Source organism: Acomys minous (assembly GCF_964271855.1).
Source record: "Acomys minous genome assembly, chromosome: 18".
NCBI lineage: Eukaryota > Metazoa > Chordata > Mammalia > Rodentia > Muridae > Acomys > Acomys minous.
The window spans coordinates 33,825,849-33,848,328 of record NC_140501.1 but is presented as its reverse complement, the minus strand read 5'-3'; the positions used below and the strand labels follow the sequence as shown (position 1 = coordinate 33,848,328).

Sequence of the window (22,480 nt, the reverse complement as noted above, 5' to 3'; positions counted from 1 at the left end):
GTCAAAAAAAAAAAAAAATGCCTCCTTTCCAAATGTGACTTTCTCAAACATAATTATTGGCCTCCACAGCAGTGAAACTCTGAGCAGATCTAACCACTGGCAATTTCCCCTAAACACTGTCTGCTTCGGTGTGCTTCAACCCTAAAGGAAAAACATAAAGAATCAGAACAGAATCAAAAAACAGGAGTGGGAAACACAGAAAGAGAAACCTCAAGGGATGAAGGGTGAGAAGCAAATCAGAACCCAAGTTGAATTGAATATTAACTTGATTATTACTTAGAAAGCAGTACTTAGAAATCACAAAAGTTGTAACATGTGGCACCTTTTATGGGATGCTTGACTGGAGAGAGAGAGAGAGAGAGAGAGAGAGAGAGAGAGAGAGAGAGAGAGAGAGAGAGAGAGAGAGAGAGATTTATACACGTGTGCCACAACTGAGATTTGGTAGTCAAAGGACAGCCCCAGGTGTGGGTTCTCCCTTCCTCCTTATATGAGGAGGCAGGCTCTCTTGCTCACCACTAAGTACAACTAGCTACCCTGCTCATGAGCCTCAGGAGATCCCCCTGTGTCTGTCCGACTTCCATGTCACATATCAAGACCAAAGCACCAGGAATCCCTGACTCACAGTATCTCAGCTGGCTTCCATGTATTCTCTGGATCCAAAGTCCTGTTCTCAAACTTGTACGAGGAGCATTTTACCCTATGAAACATCTCCCAGTCCTCAATGTTAATAATCAATTCAAGCTTTATCATAATAAAGCTTCCAGTGTCTAGAGGCCTGTGGACTTGGATTATACACTATAAAATGTCTACCGACTTTAAATTGCCGAGAGCAAGAGAGAATGACTAGCACAAAACTCAGAGAACTCTGGACTTACTTTAGAATATACAAAATGAAAAGGGAATGTCCTTAATTGTTAGGAGGGGTAAAACTATATAGCAAAGATATATTATACTGAGAGTGGAAGTGCTAGTTAACCAAGACACCTTTAAATGAAGCACTTGGCATCCTAGCCACTAACAGAGGCCTTTACCATCTTCCATGGGAAAGTGAGAACTGCATTCATCAATCAGCTCATGGACAGCATTGGCTACATCCACTCCAAGAAGGTAAAGCTAAGGATTATTAAATGTTAGTAGCTAAGAACATTAAAAAACTATAGTAATTATTATGGTTATATTTATCCATAAAACAGTAAATAAAACCTTAATATACACTTGTAGACATTAATGTGACTTTTTGACTTTCAGCTATGTGACCTGATACATTCTTGATGCTTTATGGCAGTGGACCAGAATAAAATTGCTGATACAAAATACACACAGTTCTGTGCACAGGACCAATGGTAATTGGCTAAATGGTAAGTAGAACCCATTAAGACAGTTTTCCTAAGCCAAAACCTCACCCTTTCTGCTGTGGTCCTATGTTCAACTTGCTACTTTATTTTCTCAGTAAAAAGTAAGGGCCATGACTTACAGAGAGGTAACAATGCTTTCTACTAATGACAGTTCCTAGGACAAATGGTCAAGAGGGTCACTGCGGAATTAAAAGAGAAAAAAGGGGACTTTTATAGGATTTTCTTCAAAAGAACATAGGATCCAAGAGAGAGGGAAAAAAGTAGAAACACAGAACATAGGTCTCTATACTCCATTTAAGCAATGCATCAAAACTTTTATTGAAGATGGTGCATGCTGTCAAAAGATAGATTTAGAACTTTCAGAGCATACTGCTAAATGTGTGAATATCAAGAGCAATGAAGAGAAAGTTTCTCCCCCATCAGCATTTACAAGAAAATGACAAAGACAGAAAACATGAAATATACAAGATGCCACCATGCAGACCACCAAGGCAAGTGCAAAAAAAAAAAAAAAAGATTCCAAGCTATAGTCCAAACCTTAACAGTCTTTATAGTTAGAATATGGAGCCACCAAAACAAATAATCTACCCTTTGATGTCATTAAGAGCATGAGAGCCATCAACCTAGCATAACTGGATCAATTTACTGTTTACATAAAGCCAAATATGATAATATTTACATTTGCACAATGCAATTCAATCCATTAGCTCTCCATCATTTAACTGGGCTGCTGAAGGGACCGCCAATAGGATGCATCTGTAAGAATGCCTTCAAAGAAGCCTGACTCAGGTACATGGTAGGTTCGTAAACTAGACCTTCCAGATCAGCTGGTTTTCATATTGTCGCTATGCACAGGAAATCACAGCATCTCCTTTAAGAAAATAGATACAAAGCCCCAGTCTCCCAAAATCCTATGTCAGTAGGTCTAAGGCAGCATGTAGGAACTCAAGTGGTCAGTGTGTGCTCTGGTAATGCTAACGCTCGCTCAGACCCACACAAGACATACTGCTGCAGCACTGACTGTCCAACATTGCCTCAGCCTGCCTCTTTCAACTTTTCTTAAGATGTGCATTACAAGACTTGTAAATGAGTCACATGAAAGGTATAGAAAGAAAAAAAAAACAAAGCAGCTCAAAAAAGTGAGAAACAAGGAGCTAGAATAGTTAATACAGCCTCTGACGTCAGCACAGAACAGGAACCAGTTAAAAGAATTCAACAACGCCTGGTGTGTAAGATGAAATACCAACTCACATTCTTTCAAATGCTTATCCAACTGCTAAATTACATTGAGTCCCATAAGAATACATTAAAGAAAAGTTGGAGAGATGGCCGGGCATGGTGGTGCATGACTTTAATCCCAGCACTCAGGAGGCAGAAGCAGATCTCTGTGAGTTTGAGGCCAGCCTATTCCACAATATGAGTTCCAGGACAGTCAGAGCTGTTACACAGAGAAACCTTGTCTCAAAAGGAAAAAAGAAAGAAAGAAAGAAAGAAAGAAAGAAAGAAAGAAAGAAAGAAAGAAAGAAAGAAAGAAAGAAAGGTTGGAGAGATAACTCAACAGCTAAGAGCACATACTGCTCTTGCATACTCCAATCTGGTTATGCACAGCCACCTATAAACTTCAGTGCCAAGGAAACTGACCCCCTCTATTGGACTCTGTGGGCACCTGCATACACAGCTACACCTACACACACACACACACACACACACACACACACACACACACACACAATATTTTTAAAAGAAAGTAAACCTTTTTTTAAAAATGCATTGAACACAAATTATTGAGGGTCATAGCAAATCACAACATGAGATGGGCATAGTGCTACATGCCTGCAATCCTAGCATTCTGGAGACAGCTCAGCTAAAGAGACAAAAGAAAAACAGACACAAGACAACCTGGTTCGCAAAATATGAAATGGCAGCTTATTAACGAGCAAAGTAATTCCTAGGGTGGGGAAGGGGGGAACCCAGGATCAGCCTTCCCCTAATCATATCTGTGCTTGGAGAGGACATGTTAAAGAGCTGTTCATACTTGTTTTGAAGTCCAGACTATTCCTTTACACTAGTAATAGGAATGTGGACTTTAACCTAATAACATTTCTAATCCACATGCCTGTGTTTATCTTAATGTCAACATCAATTATAAAAAGTATGAAAATAAAATATTACTTCTAACCATGTCACTAAACACACCTACGGGGTCACCTCCCAAGCAATCACAGAACTACAAAACAGATGTGAAAATATCATTCTGCAAGGTCTCAGAATTTAACATCTCCAAAGGGTACAAAAACAACACTGCAGCTTTCCTACCCCTTAGGATAAGAGTAAGGCTGGCTCTTTTATAACATGAACAAAAATTGTTAAGCTGACTGGCCCTTTGTGTGGCTCTAGAGCATGTTTTTAGTTTGCATGGAGAAGAATCAGAAAGGAGATGGTAGGGATTTCTCTACAGCCTCTTTTAGTGGTTCATTCACACTGTAATCCTGACTGACTCAGAAAGACAATCACACCATCCCTTAACCAGGCTTTTCCTTCTGCCACATAGAGAGCCGACGTCTCCCTTGTCCAGAGTCTCAATTCCGTGGAAAGAAGGAAAGATCAGCGTTCAGAAGAAGGCAGTTTCCAACAGGCTCCAGAAGGGGCTAGAAAAGATGCATTCTTAGGAGAAGGCAGTAGTGTTTTCAATATGATCAAAGCACACACCTGCTTTGAAGGCCCACATCTCCAGAAAAACCAAGCCACAAGAAACAACTTTTGTTTAGACCTCCTTCCAATATTATGCATCACTGTGCCTGGGTACCTAACAAGTTATTTTTTGAAAAATTCACATATAACTCTATTCTTCTTCCTTCAATGAACTCCTTCATTCAGCTAACTGAACTACAATAGCTAATTCTAGTAACGCAGTTTTAAGACCTATTTTAAGATTTTTCTCTTCAGCTGCTCTTGTTCTTTAAATCTATACTATCAGATCAAAAGCATTTCCACCTTTCCCGGATGCATCCAGGGAAAAGCTTGTCAGGTCTCTGAACCACTTCACAAATGGGTTCAGTTCTAGGTTAAGAGCGCTAGTTCCAAGTGCGCTTCCATCTGGGGAAGGATGAAAAGCAGAGATCTGCTCTAAGGGAAAATGAGCTGGTTCCAGAGCATCCAGACACCATGAAGCTTACCCCGGCTGTGAAGCTTTGGCTTCCTAGGCTCTGGTCCAAATCAGGAATTCAGAGCGAATGTCCTTGAAGCAAACTCAGCACCATGTATTGGTTCACATATACCAGAGAAAGATTTTGCTTCTGTTCCAGCATCCCCTGAAGGAAATTTGATTAAATTGACTAAAAGAGTGAATGCCTGAGGAAAACAAAGCCCATGCACATTCTCTGTAACCTGCAAATTCTAACAGTTATACTGAGAAGCAGCAGACCAGATCAAAGGTTTACACACAAGTGTGTGTCACCGCAATACTACTTTAGAGAGCTAACACTGGCATCAACATATTATTTCCCAAAGAAGGAAAGAACGAATCATCATGTTAGCGCACAAAAGCCCGGCTCTCCTGACCACACAGCACAAGGCGGGCAGTGCTAGGGAAAGAACTGCATCATGAAGATGGCAGAGACTATCCTCCCTAGAGACCATTTTGTAGGACACCTGATTCAGGGGCAGTTTGTGTAGGAGATGAGTGAGACTGGTGGGTGGGTCCCTTCTCACTTGTGGTTAAATGAAACATCTTAATCACAGGTGTTTTTCAGTTCTGCTGATCTCAAGAACCAAGATTATTTTCCCCAGTCTACTCTTGTCACTGATGAGATTATCTGCATACAGTTCCGAACATATTACATGATAGCAGGTGGGGGTAGCTGCCCTACTATAATCACTTAACTTGTGGGAACCTGTGTAACGAGCACAGTTCACCTAGGTGTCGTTAGATAGGGAGTCACGGGGCACATGACATGATCTCAATGTTCTGCTTCAATAGCCCTCCTGTGTGGCTATAGCACAGCAAAATGCTTACAATGCAGTGCATAGGGCGGGGTACATTTAAAATTATATGCAATATGATTCTGACTTTACGAGGCACCAATTTTTAAAAAGACAGGAAGCACTGCTGATGTTATATATCTAAGATGTGGGATTTGAGGCATGGCTTTCATAATCTAACACATTAGCCCAGCTGCATGCCATCCACATTTTTACAACAAGAAAAGCTCGAAGTTACTATAGATAATACTTTCATACTGAATCAAAAATATAGAGTATTTTCTTTAGAAATAAAAATGTATGCCTTAGTAAAAATAAATGGAGATCTAAAATATGTCTAATAAATAATGTAGGCACAGATTTTAATAGGCTGAGTTTTTAATGCATATTTCCCAGTGTTTCAGGATATATTAAGCACATTATTCATTTGTTTTCTAATTCACATATATAAATTAACCAATCTCAAAAAGCTCCTTGGTTCTGTGAATTATTGATGTTGTCACCTGCTAGAGACTTAATTCCAAGAAAAATATACGAATCACTACATCACAAGCACAAATCCTTTTGACACAAATTCAATTTCTGTGGCAACAATAATATATTGACTTAGCTTATTTTTCTATTTTATGACACTTATTAATGGTATATACAAAAGAAATCTATCATTTTTCCTTATTGTAAATGTAAACGACATCATGCTGTCTTGGGTAAGTTAAGGTAACCAACATGCTTACTCTGCCTGTTAATGCAATAATGTAAATGAGAACATGATTCCGAAATATAAAAAGTGGGAGATGAGATTCCTGAAGACTTTGTCTCATAACACAAACTGTTTTCATCAAGCAATATAAACAAACTGCCAACGCATGCATTACATCAAATATGAAGAGCACTTATTCCCTCCCCAGGACCTTATAACCAAAGTGCTACAAATAAAAAATTAATGAAAATGCAGAATAGAGAGGTAAGTCTTCTAAACATCCAATGACATAAAAAGAGTCCCTACTTCCTATTTATTCTTAAAAATGTGTTAATTAACAAACATCATAGCAATTATGTAAGACCAGAGTCAAAAGTATTGCCATAGAGAAGTTAAAGCTTGCAATACAGGTCCAGATACAGATTTCTTGAATATTTAAACACCAATGTATTCTGACAAGGCATTCAACAATAAATAAAGTTTTTTGGTTTTGCTGTTTACCCTAGGAGAACTTACTTTCTACTAGAGAAACAGATCTTTAAAATACATGCAAAATTGCAGATGTTAGAGGTCATGAGTATTCTGTGAAATTAAAAGTAATGGGTGACCATAAGAGGAGCCTAGAATGTAGGTGGGGTTGCACACTGCAATTTTAAATGAGAAACTGGGGCTGGAGGATGGCTCAATGGTTAAGAGCACTGGCTTGCTCTTCCAGATAGCACGGGTTCAATTCCCAGCACCCACATGGCACCTAACATCCAGTTTTAATTCCAGTTCTAGAGGATCTGACACTTCTGCCTCCTGACAACACCTGCACACCATGTACACAGTCATGTAGACACATACGATTTAAAAAATAAACATGGGCACAGGGAGTAAGTGTTAGTCTCGCTGAGAAAATGACACATAAAGAACATAAGGATAAGTGTCATGTAAGCTAAAAAGTTACCTGTCTGCATATGGGAACAACTTTTTCAGATGTAAGGAGAGGCCAGAGCAGGACCATTAAAAAGGAATATGGCTGGAATCGGGTAGCCAGAAAGTCAGTATACAGACAAAAGCACACAGTGAAGGCAGCAGAAGCTTGGTCCTAGTCCAAATTAACAACGAGAGCTTTTATTCTTCTAGCTGGTTTCAAAGTGTGAATGTTCAAAAAGCACTTTACACATAATCACCTTAAGTAATACATAATAGTCAAATCAAATCAGTATATTATGTACGTTACATGGTGGGAGGCTGTTCTTGTGCTTAAATAATCATTTACTTCTTTTAATCGGCTTGTTTGGCCAGAGACATTTACTGCTTGTTTGGTTTTGCTTCCAGAGTCATTTACTAAAGACATTAGAAATACTCCCCAAACACTAAAAGCCAATAAAAGCAATTTTGGGACAAACTCAGCTAATTCTGTAAACAAAACTGGCTTTTTAATGTAGGATTAGTCCAAAGGGCATAAGGAACAGCCAAGCTTGTTTAAAGAAAAAAAGGGTAAGGGGAAAATACTTACTTAACTACATAAACAGAACTCCAAAGAGCCCTAGGAACTATGAGCAATATTTCTAAGAAGGTCTCTCTCACTTCTTCACATACAAACCCCTGGCCACAAGGAATCTGAGGAAGCCAGCACAAGCTGGTGTTCAGCACTGCTGCAGTACCAACACCTCCCTTCTTTAGTTACCATTCCCCCAAATTACTGAAGCATCAACAGTTTATTCTCTCCTCAATAATTCTGTACCTTTCTAGAAAGAAAGAAACCCTAAAGAGACAGTCCTGCTCCCTCTGGCTATAAGACTCCTGAAATAATGGTTCCCCACTCCCAAGAAGTTGAAGTTCCTCAGGAATATCATGCTAAGAGACCAAAAAGGCTAAAGCCAGAGAGCAGACTGAGATTTCACCCAGTTCTGATACTATCACATCACCTTATTGGGTAGCCTGGAACCAAGGCACTGACAGTGGGCAGGACCACACTATGACAGCGACAGAAGACTTAATGCACATCTTTGGCCTAACTTACACCTATGCTTCATATCCAGACCACAAAGGTGGACTTGAAGAGGCCACAGACTTGGCCATATTGAATTAAGAGGAATGGGAGTCACATTGTTCAGAGCACAAAGGTGAATCAGATGCTTAGTGAAGAATGAAGTTAGACTACATGGGTGTTGAAGGGAGATGGTTCTGACTTTCAGTTCTGGGCTATGGTTCTGACTTTCAGTTCTGGGCTATAATCCACCATGAGGGCTAGCAATCCTTTGGTTGATTCATGGAACTAGGCAATATGACCTTACAATTCCCTTCTGTGAGTTTCAGAGAGAGATACCAGATAGTGACCTGTTCCTTTAAGCCAAATGGCCCTACCCTAAGAATGTGAGTGGATGTTTGTTGATGTTGGGGAGTACAATTCTATAAACTCTACCTTTCCAACTTGGGATAAAGTAGAGACCCAAAAAATAACCAAACCCCAACATAATAGCTAATTAAAGGCAATTAATTTTTAAAAAACGATCACTACCTGTCCTTGCCTAATTTGACTAAGATTTTTTTTACTTCTATACTCTAAATTGAATCACTTAAGCCAAATCAAAAAGATTGCACATTTGCAAAGTGAAGGCCTGGGTCATGTTTCCTGTTATCTTTCCGATCTACTGATCAAGTAGGATACAGATGGAGAGCCCTGAGGCCAGCAAGCCACTAGTCAGGCCCAGGATAATAGAGGCCTGTGAAACACAGAACTTCCCTTGAAGAGTTTAAAACTCCCACAGCCCAGCTACATACAACTTAGAGGTCAGTGTGGGCTACATGGCATGAGGAGATACTACCTGAAAATGAAAATAAAAATAAATAATTACAAAATAATTCTATAAGTTTGTATAAAAGGAAATCACATCTACTGATGAAGTAAACACACAACAACAACAACGTTTGGCATAATCACTGAAATAGAAAGGTGGTAACCAGAGAGCGACTTTAAAAGTCAGGGCTCAAGTACACTGCCAGTGTTCATATCTATCAAGGCCTGTTCCCTCCTGGGCCACCTCAGGAAGGTTCCCAAGCCTCTTCAGATCTATGTGAGAGTCCTGCTACAAAGTGGTGCATGAGGAGTAATGACTAAGACCGTGCCCAGGCCAGGGTCAGAGCAAAGCACCGCAGCTGCTGTAGTGATGATGGTGTGCCTACAGTGTTCAAACCCACATGACAGGGCATAAGGCCAAAGGGCAGGAGGATTTCCACCTCGATGCAGCAGCCTGGTTCAGCACTGTGACAACGACCAGGGTCCTCCAAGTGTGGAGATCTGAGGCAAGACACAGGAGCCATAGGTCATTTGATCTATTTATATTTCACCATATGTGAAGATGGGGGAAGTAAGGAATTTGAAGACATCCTGGATCAAAAAAAGCTGCAGGGTTACCTTTCTGGAGGGGGGCTTTAGTAAGAAGTAAATGTTGACAGCAGAAGGCAGAAAAGAACGAAAGAGAGGTGAGGTCAGGGGCTAGAGCCTGAGCTTAGGAAGAGAGGAAGGAACTTCGTCCATGGCGTAAACTTCATGGTATGTGTCCCACTACAATGAAGGGCAGAGCGCCTGGACACTATCCCAGTGTGTGGCAGGAAAGAAGTAACGAGAAGAGTCAAAGGGGTAAAGGAAAAGGAGAAAGGGTCAAAATGTTCACTAGCAGAGCCCCTGTCAGAGCCTGTCATGATGAGGAGCTCTGCGTGTCATGCTGCCTTTCAGTGAGCAGCTCCCTGAGACTTTGACATGCCCCTAAAAGAGAACTAGTACAATTAGTAATGAGGTGTCACGCATGCACTGGCAAGGCTGTGCCTAACCTGTGATAATAAGTAAGCATCAGCCCAACTAATACAACAAACCACAGAGAGGGATCACACACAGATTAAGAACTCCAGTGTAAACCTAAAGGATCACCGTGGTTACGGTTAGGGCTCTAGCGCTAGAAGCAGCCAATCATGAGAGCTTCTGGGAGTTTTTACATGCCTTTTTCCAACACCACTACAACCTTTTATAAAAGGAAAACGGATATTACATTTAAACTAAATCACAAATGAAGGAAGGAACCAAGTGGTATAAAGTTACAAGAGTGACTTGGCTTCTCAATTAGGCAAGCACTCAGATTCTACAAGCCAACACAGCCATCAGAGAAAAGGTGACCCTCAGGCTTATGGGCTTAGGCTGAAAGGAACTGAAAGCTTGTTGAAGGTAACATATCAATAAGAGCAAAACACCCTGAGACGGGAGGCTGAGCAAAGCTAGAACATGATTTTAATTGGAGACCTTCACCCTTTATAAAGAAATGAACCTGTCACATTGGATTTCTGGATGCAGATTATATGTGCTCCATTTTTTATGTTCATTTCTCAGGCTGTCAAATTATTCATTAAAAATGAATTCTAATTGTCATTATGAATTGAAGTCTATCCAAAGTTTCAATAAACAAAAACAGTTTAATTCTAACATCCATAAATAATGTCACCAATGTGAGAAATCCTTTTATTTAAAAAGGGAACATTACAAGGTTTCACTTTATGATACAAATAAACAGCCTACCTTGGGAAAATGCAGCAATTAGAGTCAAAAGTTCCCCATAGCCTAGGGAAATGGCTCACAATAAAATTTGCCAAATAGAGCTAGGAATGGTGGTACACGTCGGTAATATCAGCATTTGGAAGACTGAGGCAAGAGGATCAGGCATTCAAGGCCATCCTTTGCTATATAGGGAGTTCAAAGCCAGTTTAGACTACATTAGACACTGTCTCAAATAAAAGTAACAAATACATACACTATTATAGATCTTACAATTAATCCACCTAACACACACAAAAGGTTTCAAAAGCCCCACAGCATATCTCCTTGCAGGAAGCAGGGGCACTCCGCACAGGCACTTAGCTATTCTTTCACCTATGAAGGTATGCCTTGAACCTCAACTACCTGAACACAGCTCAAATCTCTCAGCACACAGAATGCCCCCATATGATACACTAAATCATAGCCTCTTTCCTTCCCAGTATATGCTATGTACCATGATGCTCAATGAACAAAGAAAATACAAATTCCATTCACAGATCTACTCTTAAAAAGAAAAAAAATAGTAAAAATCAAAACATGTTTCTTTTTAGGGTTTTTAATTTTTTAAGCCCTGTAAGACCTCAAGGGAAATTATAGGGAGATAATATAAATGAAGGAGAAAAAAAGGACATTTCAATGGGATTCATGAAGTGTCATTTTACAAGCCTATTGCTGAGTGTCTCTTTTATGATTAAATATATAAAGACATATTTAAAACTGCAAGGCTCTATTTTACCCAAGATACCTATTAGAACTAGCCTTCTGACACCCACTGTACACATCCTCTACTATGGATAAGTGCTGACAACATTTTTGTCTCATCATTAAAGAAAAAGCTGAGCTGGAAAACTTCTGATTCAAGTACTATTAAATCCAATAACAGTGACTTAGTTTCAGCAACAAATCATCAATCACATTAAACTAATGGTGTTGTTAATTTGCATCTTAGTGCTTTTATAGTTTTGTTTTGGATTTATGTAAATCTGGCTTAGTTTGATAGCTACAAAGATCCATAAATATACTTATACCCTGCTTTATATCTGCACATACATTAATAACATTATTTTTATTATCATTCAAGATGATTCCAGAGCATCACAGGACCCTTTCTCCTAATTTGTAGCTGTTCCACGAGTAAGTTTCTTTTGGTTGTAAGTTTCACTTATATGCAGGCTTCATAATTCTATGAGCCTCATTTTACAAACAAGTAACACCCCTCTGAAAGCTTCAGAAACCTGTCCTAACCATCAGACCATAGCCCTGCCACTACTGTCACCTGGCACTGTCAAATGTTTCTGCCTCTATCCACCAGGAGGAACAAACCTGGTTTTTAACTCAGATTTTCCAAGATAAGGAAGTTAGTCCAATATCCAATGTATGTGCCTAATGACCTAAAAATATAAACAGAAATTAGACCGCTACTATTACTATAACAGTCCTGGCAAAAAGCAGCAACTCTTTAAATAGCAAACTCCCAGGTGCAGTGAGCCACACACTCCTCTAGGCCTGTAACGTGCTAACTTTTAATCTGCAAAAACTGCCCGGCTTTCCAGGTGAAGAAAGGCAGGCGCCTGGGTCACCGCCTGCGACTGCCCAGCTTATGAGAACGGGAGACATTGGTGCTCATGCTCTCCATGCCTCCCCAACAAAAACAGTGACAACGCATGGCAGGGAGCTGTGTGAGAGGCAAGTCTACAGCAAGCACTTCCACATAGGCTGCAGCAAGGTAACTGGAAACTCGATCATTTCAGCAACAAGGCTGAACGTTTTTAAACTCTCCAATTGTCTCCTAAGTTAATAATGACCACTTGCCTTGCTATTTGAGAAAAATTGCTTCCAATAGTAAGGCGTTTCAATGCTGTCCTGCTGCTCTCAAGAAGACATTACCTTTGTGGATGCTTTTCAAAAAGAGCTCAGTGCTTTGATCCTTAATATCCCATGAAGTAAAAGGTTATGCTTAATCTATATTTTATAGATCTAAAAGGCAAATGAGGCTCTTGGATAAACTTATTCTCCAGCATTCACTAGACTCCTGGTTTACATGACACTATGTGCCGAGTTAAAGACAATTACATTAGCGTAATACCTTGCAGGTTTTTTTTTCCTTGTATTATCCTGCAAACATAAACAAGTTATATACATGTTAATTTACATTCTATATAAAAAGCCAATTTTAAATCCAATTTATAAGGCAATAAATATATAAAGATCCTAGGACACAGCAATAAAGTTACACCATAAAGCAGAGTTAATTCAAGGCAACAATAATAAAAGAATGACAAATTTTAGCATTCCACCAACTGCACAAAGGTGTTGCAGGTAACATCTGTTAAGAGGCAATTGCTACAAGACAGACTAGACGCGATGCAAGGTTTCACAGTATAATAAATGTATGTCAGTTTGCTTGCTTCATAATTAAAGACACGAGCCTTTGAAAAAAGCAATTAAGCCTTGCTCTAAATCTGAGACAAGCATCCCTATGCCCACCCATCCTTACCCTCAAAGAAAACGTTCCAGCCCAGTCTACAAGCACTAAACACTGCATAGCTCAATAGCTAACTGCCCTCCCAAGAGAGCCACTTGATGCATTCTTCAAAATATAGACATTAAACAATGGAGGTAATTTAGGACCAAGCATGGATTTCTTACAGCTATATAACCTTGACGAAAATATTAACCTCTGAACTTCAATATCGCTATGTCTAAAGTTAAAGAAAAATGAAACTGTTTTGGTTTTGTTTTGTGTGGGGGGGGGGTCTTTTTGGAAGTGTGTTCTCATAAGACTAGAAATGGAAATCTGAGAAAAGTTAGAGTTATTTCTTAGAAAAAAAACACCCTAAATAAAACTATTTTACCTACAAATGAAAGTTACCACGGCTGATACATTACACAGACTGTTGATATCAGGCATAGCATGATAATACATGAAGGCGCCCAAAGCCTTCAAATATCACCATTAGCTGGATTCTGGATTCCTTAGTTGGACCAAATAGCTATGCATTCCAGGCTAGCCGGGTCTACATAATTAGGCCAACCAGAGCTACACACTAAGGCCCTGTTTAAAAAAAAAAAGACAAGTAGAAGAAATGTAAACAGATAAGACGGTTCTAAGACTTTTCAACACGATCATCCTTCAAACTATAATACCTGTTAGGCTTCCTATGACAGCAGGGAAAAAAATTACCACAAAGTCGGTGGGTAAAAACACAAATTCACCTAGCAGGTCACGTAGCAGTTCTACAGGACAGAAGTCCCACGTCAGTTTCTCTGTACCAAAGTCAGTGGGGCGGGGGAGGGCTTCTCTGCTAGACACTGCAGCAACATATGTCCGGCCATAGGCTAGACATGCATGCTTCAGAGAACATGGACTCCCAGTTTCCGATGGCTGCATCATTAGTCTGTCACCATAATCATGTCACCTTTCTCCTCCTCTGTCAGGAAAACTTTACCTGTCACTCTAACAACCTAAAATAACCTACCATTTTTAGCCTGCAAACATAACAGCAAAGTTCTTTTTTTGCCATATAAGGTAACAGCAGAGGCTCACAGACTAAGGAGTAAAATATCTTCCTACATCTGCTTCCAAACACACCCAGACAATAAAGCAAGCATGTCATTAAACCTGCTCTGATTTCACTCTTCTGAAATTCTATAATCACAAGCTTTCTACTTCTTCCCACTTTACAACCTATTATGACCATGATGTCATCACCTACACATTTATTAAAGACATTAGTAATAATGGTAATAGTTTGTAAATGAAAAAAGAAGCTATTAAAGACTCAAACTCCTAAATTCCTTTAAAAAAAAAAAGTACTAATTAAGGATCAGGACTGTGTGGTACAACGCATGCTTTCGCAAGTGGCAAACACTTCAACTAATTGAATTTTATAGTGAGCCATGTCCTTGGACTGAGACACCTGATCCCAACCCAACAGACCAAGCCAATCAAGTTTAATCCCAGCAACTGAGTTTGGCTGGTTACAGAAGTTGCAAACAGCAGTTACCTGCTTAGGCTCCAAACAAGTAACTAGTTCAGATATTAGCAAGACTGGATGAGATCCAACTAAGCGATTTCCTTAGCTGTCCACAAGACATAGGAGAGGGTCCAGGTGCAATGACTCTACTGAGTTATATCTCCCATTTAAAGTCTCTACAGAGGCAGCAAGCTTTCCTCTCAGCACCAGTGCTCAATGCTCAGCCTCTAAGTACACAGTGCCTAATGTATCACCTACTGAAACCAAAGTGGTTAGCAAACAACACAAAGCAGTTGATTCAGCCCAACATCATGCAGTTAAGAGATCAGCTTCTACTATTTACACTTATCTACTATTTACACTTATCTAGGAAGACAGGAAATAAGCTACAAATATGTTTACCCAATCCGCAAATCACTCAAAGCCGACAGGTGTACATTCAGTAGAAAGCAAGGATTCATTTGTCTGCCTCATCAAAACGGGATTCAGTAGGCACCAGAGGTAAGGCTTAAAACTAAGACAGGAACCATGGGGACCTGTCAGTCCTACCATCAGTTTGTCCCTTTACAGAAGTGGGGGTGGGGGGAAAAGTGAACCACTAAATCATTCCTACCCCTGCCATATGGCAAAGCTACATTACTTGTTCTAAAAGCCCAGAAAATGGCATAACGAGTGAAAGAAATCAGGTTACCATCACTTCGTCTAAATCAAGGAAAAGCAAAGAACTGACTTGATATCCAGCAATAAAGCTGATTAAACTACAGACCAATCACTCCTGGGCGCACAGCTAGAATCTGAGATGGTCTCAAAGGCGGAAAGGGCTGTTCAGAGGCAAATAAGACCAGGCAAGGGGCCTCTGGCTAAGACACAGGTGAAGTGGAAGAGCTCAACAGGAAAAAAAAAAACAAAAACAAAAAAACAAAAAAAAACGTCCTAATGTGCATGCTCAGGACTCTGGCGGAAACAGCAAAACACCTGCACAGAAAAGCAACCCAGTTTAGGCCTCCTGGAATCCCACTGGTTTAAAGTTATGAGCTTCCTTCCTTAAGCCAATAAGGAGGAAAAAGCAAGCAAGCATGAAGTCAAGCCAATGAAGAAGCGCCAAAGACCACACATACCAAAACTATTAAGGAATAAACAGCCAAAACACAAAGGACTATCAAGAATGCCCAGACAGGTAGGAAAAAGCAGCAACTGGAATTTACCAAAATAAAAAACTGTGCAAATACAATATTCAGAACAAATAAGTTAGCAGAGTGGACACAGCTGATGCCAAACTGATGCAACGGAAGACAGGTGTAAAGAAACTGCTATGCACACACCCTGATCCAGTGTCTAGCTGATCAGTGTAGTTCTCACCCTTCATCAAGGAAAAGTCTCTTTGCAGCAGATGGAGACCGTTATGGATAACCGCAACTGATCAAAATGTGGAGTTCCCGAGCCCAGTCCCACTTTATTCATCTATAAAGCAAGCCCTGCACCTAAGACCCGGGGGACCATTACAGAAGAGGAGAGAAAGACTGTAAGAGCAGGAGGGACAGGAAATATACTGTGAAATGTGGCTCCTAAAAATGTTAGGAAGATACTCATGTGGTCTCACCAACCAAGGCTCAAGAAGACCTGAGCCAGGACAGCACCAACGAAACTTCTAATAGGGAAGGTGAAATGTGGAGGAATATTAATTCAGAACACGGCTGGTCTGGCCAGAGATCACATCCAAAGACGTTCTAGGTCTATGTGATCTGGCTAGAATACAAACATGGCTTTAGTCCAGGAGACAGAGGCAATCAGGTCTGAGGTAAAGGCCAGCCTGGTACAGAGCATGTAATCAGGTAAAGAAAAGCTTAGGTCCAGGTGTGGTGACACATGCCTTTAATCCCAAATGAAGGTAAGGTTAGTTTGTAGAAGGAAGCACCCATGTTTGACAGTGATGTCTGATTGGGTGACAGAAAAGGTGACGAATCAGATATTAGAACTGGATATGCCCAACTCTCAGAAGAAGAGAAAGGAAAGGGAAGCTACTTAAGAGGCAGATTTACACACACACACACACACACACACAAAAGAGGCAGTTTTACTAGGACAGTAGTATCGAGAGATGGGTTGCAGAGAGAGAACTCAGGTGAAGACTGAATGAACCAGAAAATGAGAAGAAGCCAGAAGGAGATGGCTGAGTTAGTTTGATGCCAAGCAGAGCAATTCCAGGATGAGAGAAAAGCCAGATTAAATAAGTCAACTGGGAGAAGAGTTTGAGCCAGAACAGGTGAATTGAACCAGTCAGCCCAGAGCTCAGAAAGAACAAAAAAAGGTGAGCTTATTAAGAAGTAAGTCTCAGAGACTGAAAACATTCTAGGCCTAAGTTAGATTGTATGGAGTCTAGAAGCTTCTAGGACTAGTCTTAGGTTAGCAGAAGGGTATATGTGTGTGTACATATATGCACATATATATGTGTGTGTGATATATATATCACCAACTAAAGAAAAAGAGGCCACGAATTTAAGGAAGGGAGTGGTAAATGGGAGGGGTTGGAGGGAGGGAATAGGGAAAATTATGTAATTATATAATAATTTCAAGACATTAGAAAAATAAAATATGTAAGCAAAAATATAATTGTAAAAATCACCAGGAATCCAAATTACTTCTAAATGAATTATGAAGTCATGATTCAAATCAAGCCCAACCCATAACTCAACATTGTAGGTGTGTTTTCCACCTTAGAATTTCAAGGCGGTGTCTTTTAAATGTCATCTCACTGCCGCCCAACTTTTAACAAATGGAATGGTTAATATGGCATACCTAAGAAATAAAAAGTAATCACATGCCTTCAATAAAATCAAATATTTATTCAGGAATGCTATCCTGTAGCTACAGAAAATCACACTTCCAGAACCATGGACTGAGTGTGCAGACAAAATATACTGAGAGTATTAACCCAGAGAGGAAGTATAAAAAAAAAAAAGAAATGGCACTCCCCACACACACACCCCAAGGATTCCTCTCAGATTGGTCAGAACGTCTCACGACCAAATTAACTCTCTCCTATTCAGTCTCAGACCTGAACAGGTAAGAGTACTGAAGCACACATTTGACCTTTCCACAAAATGTTGCAGTTCCTTTTGTTATTTTATGCTCACATCTGTATAATCAATCCCCACTGTTGCTCACTGAAAGTATCCCCATAGTGCATCTCTCTGCTCTCAGTTGTATTCAATTACAAGTAAATATTACACTTAGCAATTGATTCAGAATCTATTATATCCCTAACTTGTGAATCATAGCTTTAATTACTTCAATTTTATTTGCCCAGAAAAGGCAAATGCTGTTACTACCGGGGGGGGGGGGCGATTTTATCGTATCTCAAAGTAAAATTAACAGTAAGTATTAAGTCCAATTGTCTTGGACTAATACCAAAATCTACCAACCCACACAATCCGAAAAACCAAATGAAATCATCCTCATTACCCATTTTTCCTCCAGCTGACATTAACGAAAAAACGTTACCAGGTGCCAATCATAGCTCTTCCTCAAGTGCTAAGAAAGCAAAGCCAAACCAGCCAACGAGTTTCAGATACTTGAAGACTCCTTCCAAACTAAATAAGACATTCTTTAGCAATGACTACACATGCCGCCAAGTTTGAAAACGAGTTGTCTCAACTTGGAAAAACATGTTCACCTTAAAAGGTTCTTGTTGGATTAAAATGTTAGGCGGGAGATAGGGGACTATCAGCGAGAAGTTCACTTTCTGCCTCACAGTCTGTTATACTAAAGGGGTGGGGGTGCAATTCAACTTTTTTTAAAATGCAGAATCCACCCAGGTGACGTCAGTACATAGACATTTGAACTGTTTTGGTTTGTTTTTTCCAGATAAAGTCCTAAGAAATGTGAGGCTTCACAGACCCTCGGACATTCATCCTGTCACTGGGCTCTAAGCCAATTAACAGCTCTGGCCCTCAGGACAAACGAAGCTCCCCCTACCCCACCCCACCCCCGCTCCCCGGGTTGTCAGCCTGCGGCTCAGTGGGCAGAAGGCCCCCGGAATCGTCACACCGGTGGTTACGGCTCACACTTACCAACTTGGGGCGCTTCTCCCCGGGTTCGTAGGGGCCTCCGGGCGGCAGGCCCTTCCTCCGCGGAACCTTGCTGTCCCGGCAGAGAGCGCGCGCCCGATGTCTCTCCATCTTCCCGGGTGCCAGCCGCGACCTGATCTGGGGCAGAGCTCAGCAGGCTCACCTTCCGGATCCCACGCCGGCAGCGCGGCGCAGTAACTGCTGCACCCGGCTGGGCCAATACATACAAAATCTCCCGCCACTGTAGACAGCCCGATCAGCCAATCCGGAGCAGCGAAAGCAGTGACGCAAGCACGCCGCCTCTTCCGGGGGGGGGGAAATACTAAATCCTAGGCCTGATTGGCCCTTCAGCCTGTCCATTACGCTTCTCGCCAGAAGGTGCGTAGAGAGGTACTGGTTTGGAAGGAAGTTTGAGCCAATGAGAGTCTATGGCAGGGCGTTGCTTGAATTTGGAGAGTAAATTCTGGAAAATTTTGAATACGGAAGCAACTGGTAAGCCCTCTCACTAGTCTCTGGAGGTCTCGCTGCTCTACTTGCCAGCGCCTGTGCCTCTTAGAAAAGATGCTTACTAGATTTGATTACCGATTACATAAAAACACAGCTGTCTGCTCAAAAGGAGTAAGAGCGTTCATTCTGGAACCAAAATTGAGTGACCATAGCCAGGGAACATGAATGGAAGAAAGTCACTTTAAGAGAAACAGGCCTTCAGATGCCATGGGATGCCAATCTTTGGTTTAAGGTTGGTAGAAGCTAGTGGACTTTTAAGGAACAGCAAGAGGTATCACGTGACAGTCACAAACATGTTAGATCTAACAGTGATGAATGGCAATTAAGTGAGCCAAGATTACGTGGCCCTGGATTTGCAGCATTCCAACACAACAATCTTGGGAATTCTGATCGATCAACCTTGTAGAATTGTTAATATGGGTGTGGCTTTTTCTGGAACTTCGGTTCACACTATTGAGCAGCAAGCATGCCTAAAAGCCTGGATGCCTCTACTCTGGGTCAACCAAAAATTAAAAAGAACATAGTCTAAACAGTTCAGTTAATGTGTTTCATAGATGTAGACACAAATAGCCAATGTTGTAACAGCCATTCTAGAAGTTTTTAAGAAGCTAAATGTAAAGTAGATGAACGCAACCTAGAATCAAGCAGCCTTATCAAGAGATAAGGCACTTATCACCAATAAATCAATTAAAGACACCAATACCTGCTGGGCTCCTGGGCCACGCCTGTAATCCCAGCACTCACAAAGGCAGAGGCAGGCAGATCTCTGTGAGTTTGAGTCCAGGACAGCCAAGGCTAAACAGAGAAACCCTCGGGGCGTGGGGGAGGAGAACAACCACAAGTAATGAAAAGAAAAGTCTGGAGATTCATCCAGTGTGGCTACACTAGAAAGAGGAACAAATAAAGAGATCCGGGGGTACTTCCGTTTTGGGGAGCTCTGACATGAGGTTTGGATTTAAATAGCGGGCAAAGAATACAGATAATTGAGCAGCTCTGGTCACCCTGTGATCCTGTGCACTCTCATTGCCGTGGCTCGCTGTGTTCCACAACATGATGACAAGCTGTCTGAACTGTGCCCCATCTCTCCCTAGGAGATAAGTTTCCACTCTGGCTGGCACCAAGATTCAGCCTTTTCCTTCTCCATTGTAGAATACAGAGGAGCAGGGGCATTACAAAAGAGAGGATACATGGATTTTCACTGGAAGGAGACTGGCAGAGCAACCACATAAGAGGCAGAGCAGACAGCAAGGCCAAGAGAGGTCAAAAACACAGAATTGAAGAAATTCATCTGGCATATATTGAAGATCCTTGAAATGAAACCATGTAGAAGAATTTGTTGTGTACACTGAAGGTCAAGTTCAAGGCTAATATAGTTTCCTCATACATCACTGTTTCTTCCCCTTTAAAAGTCAGCTTTGCCTTTGAACTATTTCCTTAAAGATATTGATCTTCTGACTATATGGAGGTGATGTGAGCCAAGACAAGTAAACATGAAGTATTGATTTTGGTACAAGAAACAATTCTGGGTATTCCACGGAGATTATCACACAGGGGTTCAGAAAAAGGAGTCTAAGGCCCGAGTAAGGTTTCATCTACAGTTTGGAAGTTTAGGTTTGGGTTTGGTCTTGCAGGGAGTACTGCTACTTTTCTTGTTTTAATGTTACTTTTTTTTTTTAGTTTTATTTTATTAATTTATTCATATTACATCTCAATTGTTAGCCCATCCCTTGTATCCTCCCATTCCTCCCTCCCGCTTCCCCCCTACTCCCCTCACCTATGTCTGTGACTAGGGGAACCTCCTCCCCCTGCATATGCTCTTAGGGTATCCAGTCTCTTCTTGGTAACCTGCTATCCTTCCTCTGAGTGCCACCAGGCCTCCCCATCCAGGGGACATGGTCAGAAATGAGGCACCAGAGTACGTGTGAAAGTCATACCCCACTCACCACTCAACTGTGGAGAATGTCCTGTCCATCGGCTAGTCTGGGTAGGGGTTCGAAGTTTACTGCCTATATTTTCCTTGGCTGGTGCCATAGTTTGAGCAGGACCCCAGGACCCAGATCTGCCTATCATAATGTTCTTCTTCTAGGCTTCCAGGACCCTCTGGATTCTTCTATTTCCCCATTCTCCCATGCTTTTCTCACCTAAAGTCCCAATAGGATTACTTTTTACTATGCCACATAACCAGATTTTTCCCCCTCAATGAGCATATACTAAAGGCAGCTTCCAGGAGATCATCAAGGTCATGGAAAGAAGCAGCTAGCTCTGTGTCATGATGAACAAGGAAGATGCAGCTTTCCTTTTTGCCCTTTATTAGCTATGTGGTGTCAGAAATGGGGTTTAACTTTCTTTGCTTCTCCACTAGCAAATACCTCAAATAGAAATGCTTCAGCTTAAGTGATACAACATGCAGAAAGCACATACACCTGTCTTTCAGTGTCCTGCAGCCAAAGATCACGAGGGGACATACCTGTATTGGGGACAACTTAGATTTATTACAGAGCATATGAACATCACTATGGTGAACCACGGGGTTCTTATAAGATGGTGTTAGAAAGCATTTGGAAGGTTTGCTTCTTGCTTGGGGGATTGGGGGAAAACATCACAGAATACTGTTAGGAGGAATGGCTTGGACTAGGGACTGTCTCAAAGTGGAGACAGTTTTGTGACTGGCTATCTTGATGTTTTCTAGGACCATGGCAGGGTAAACAACAACATAGGAGATACTCTGAGAGTGAGAAATATGCAATGCCAAAAGACAAAATTCGAACAAGCATAGTTTTATAAAGTAATTATATTTTCAGTTGTAGAAAAGTGTAAAAGTAACTTTTATTCTCCTGGTTCAGTTGTTGTCTGGAAGGCATACTGCCCCCTCCTGCTAACCTAGGCCTAGTCCTGGAAGCTTCTAGCCTCCATGCAATCTAACCTTGGCCTAGAATATTTTCAGCCTCTGAGACTTAGTCCTTAGTAAGCTCACCCTTGCTTCTTCTTCCTGACCTCTGGGCTGGCTGGTTCAACTCAGCTGTTCTGGCTCAAACTTTTCTGCCAGCTGACTTATTTAATCTGGCTTCTCTCCCATCCCAGAATTGCTCTGCTTGGCCTCAAACTATCTGCTCTAATCTTCTGGCTTCTTCTCATTTTCTGGCTTACTCCGTCTTCACCTGCGTTCTCTCTCTCTAACCCATCTGACCTGGTAAAACTGCCTCCTCTCTCTGTAAAACTACGTCTGAAGTAGCTTCCCTTTCCTTTCTCTTCTTTTGAGAGTTGGGTCTATCCTATTCTGTCTAATCATCTCTGATTTGTCACCTTTTCTGCCACTC

At 41.1% G+C, this 22,480-nt stretch overlaps 1 protein-coding gene across 2 annotated transcripts in view; it reads right to left on the bottom strand.

Annotated features, from left to right (window-relative positions):
* The window catches only part of DIAPH3 (diaphanous related formin 3), a 454,594-nt gene extending 435,692 nt beyond the window's left edge, over positions 1-18,902 (bottom strand). The window contains exon 1 of one of the 2 annotated variants that reach the window (XM_084767928.1): positions 18,660-18,902. In XM_084767928.1, the coding sequence (XP_084624054.1) occupies positions 18,660-18,767 (108 nt within the window). In that variant the 5' untranslated portion in view covers positions 18,768-18,902. The remainder of the gene's footprint in view (positions 1-18,659) is intronic. The other variant, XM_084767927.1, reaches the window with a different exon arrangement.
* Between the last annotated feature and the right edge of the window lie 3,578 nt (positions 18,903-22,480).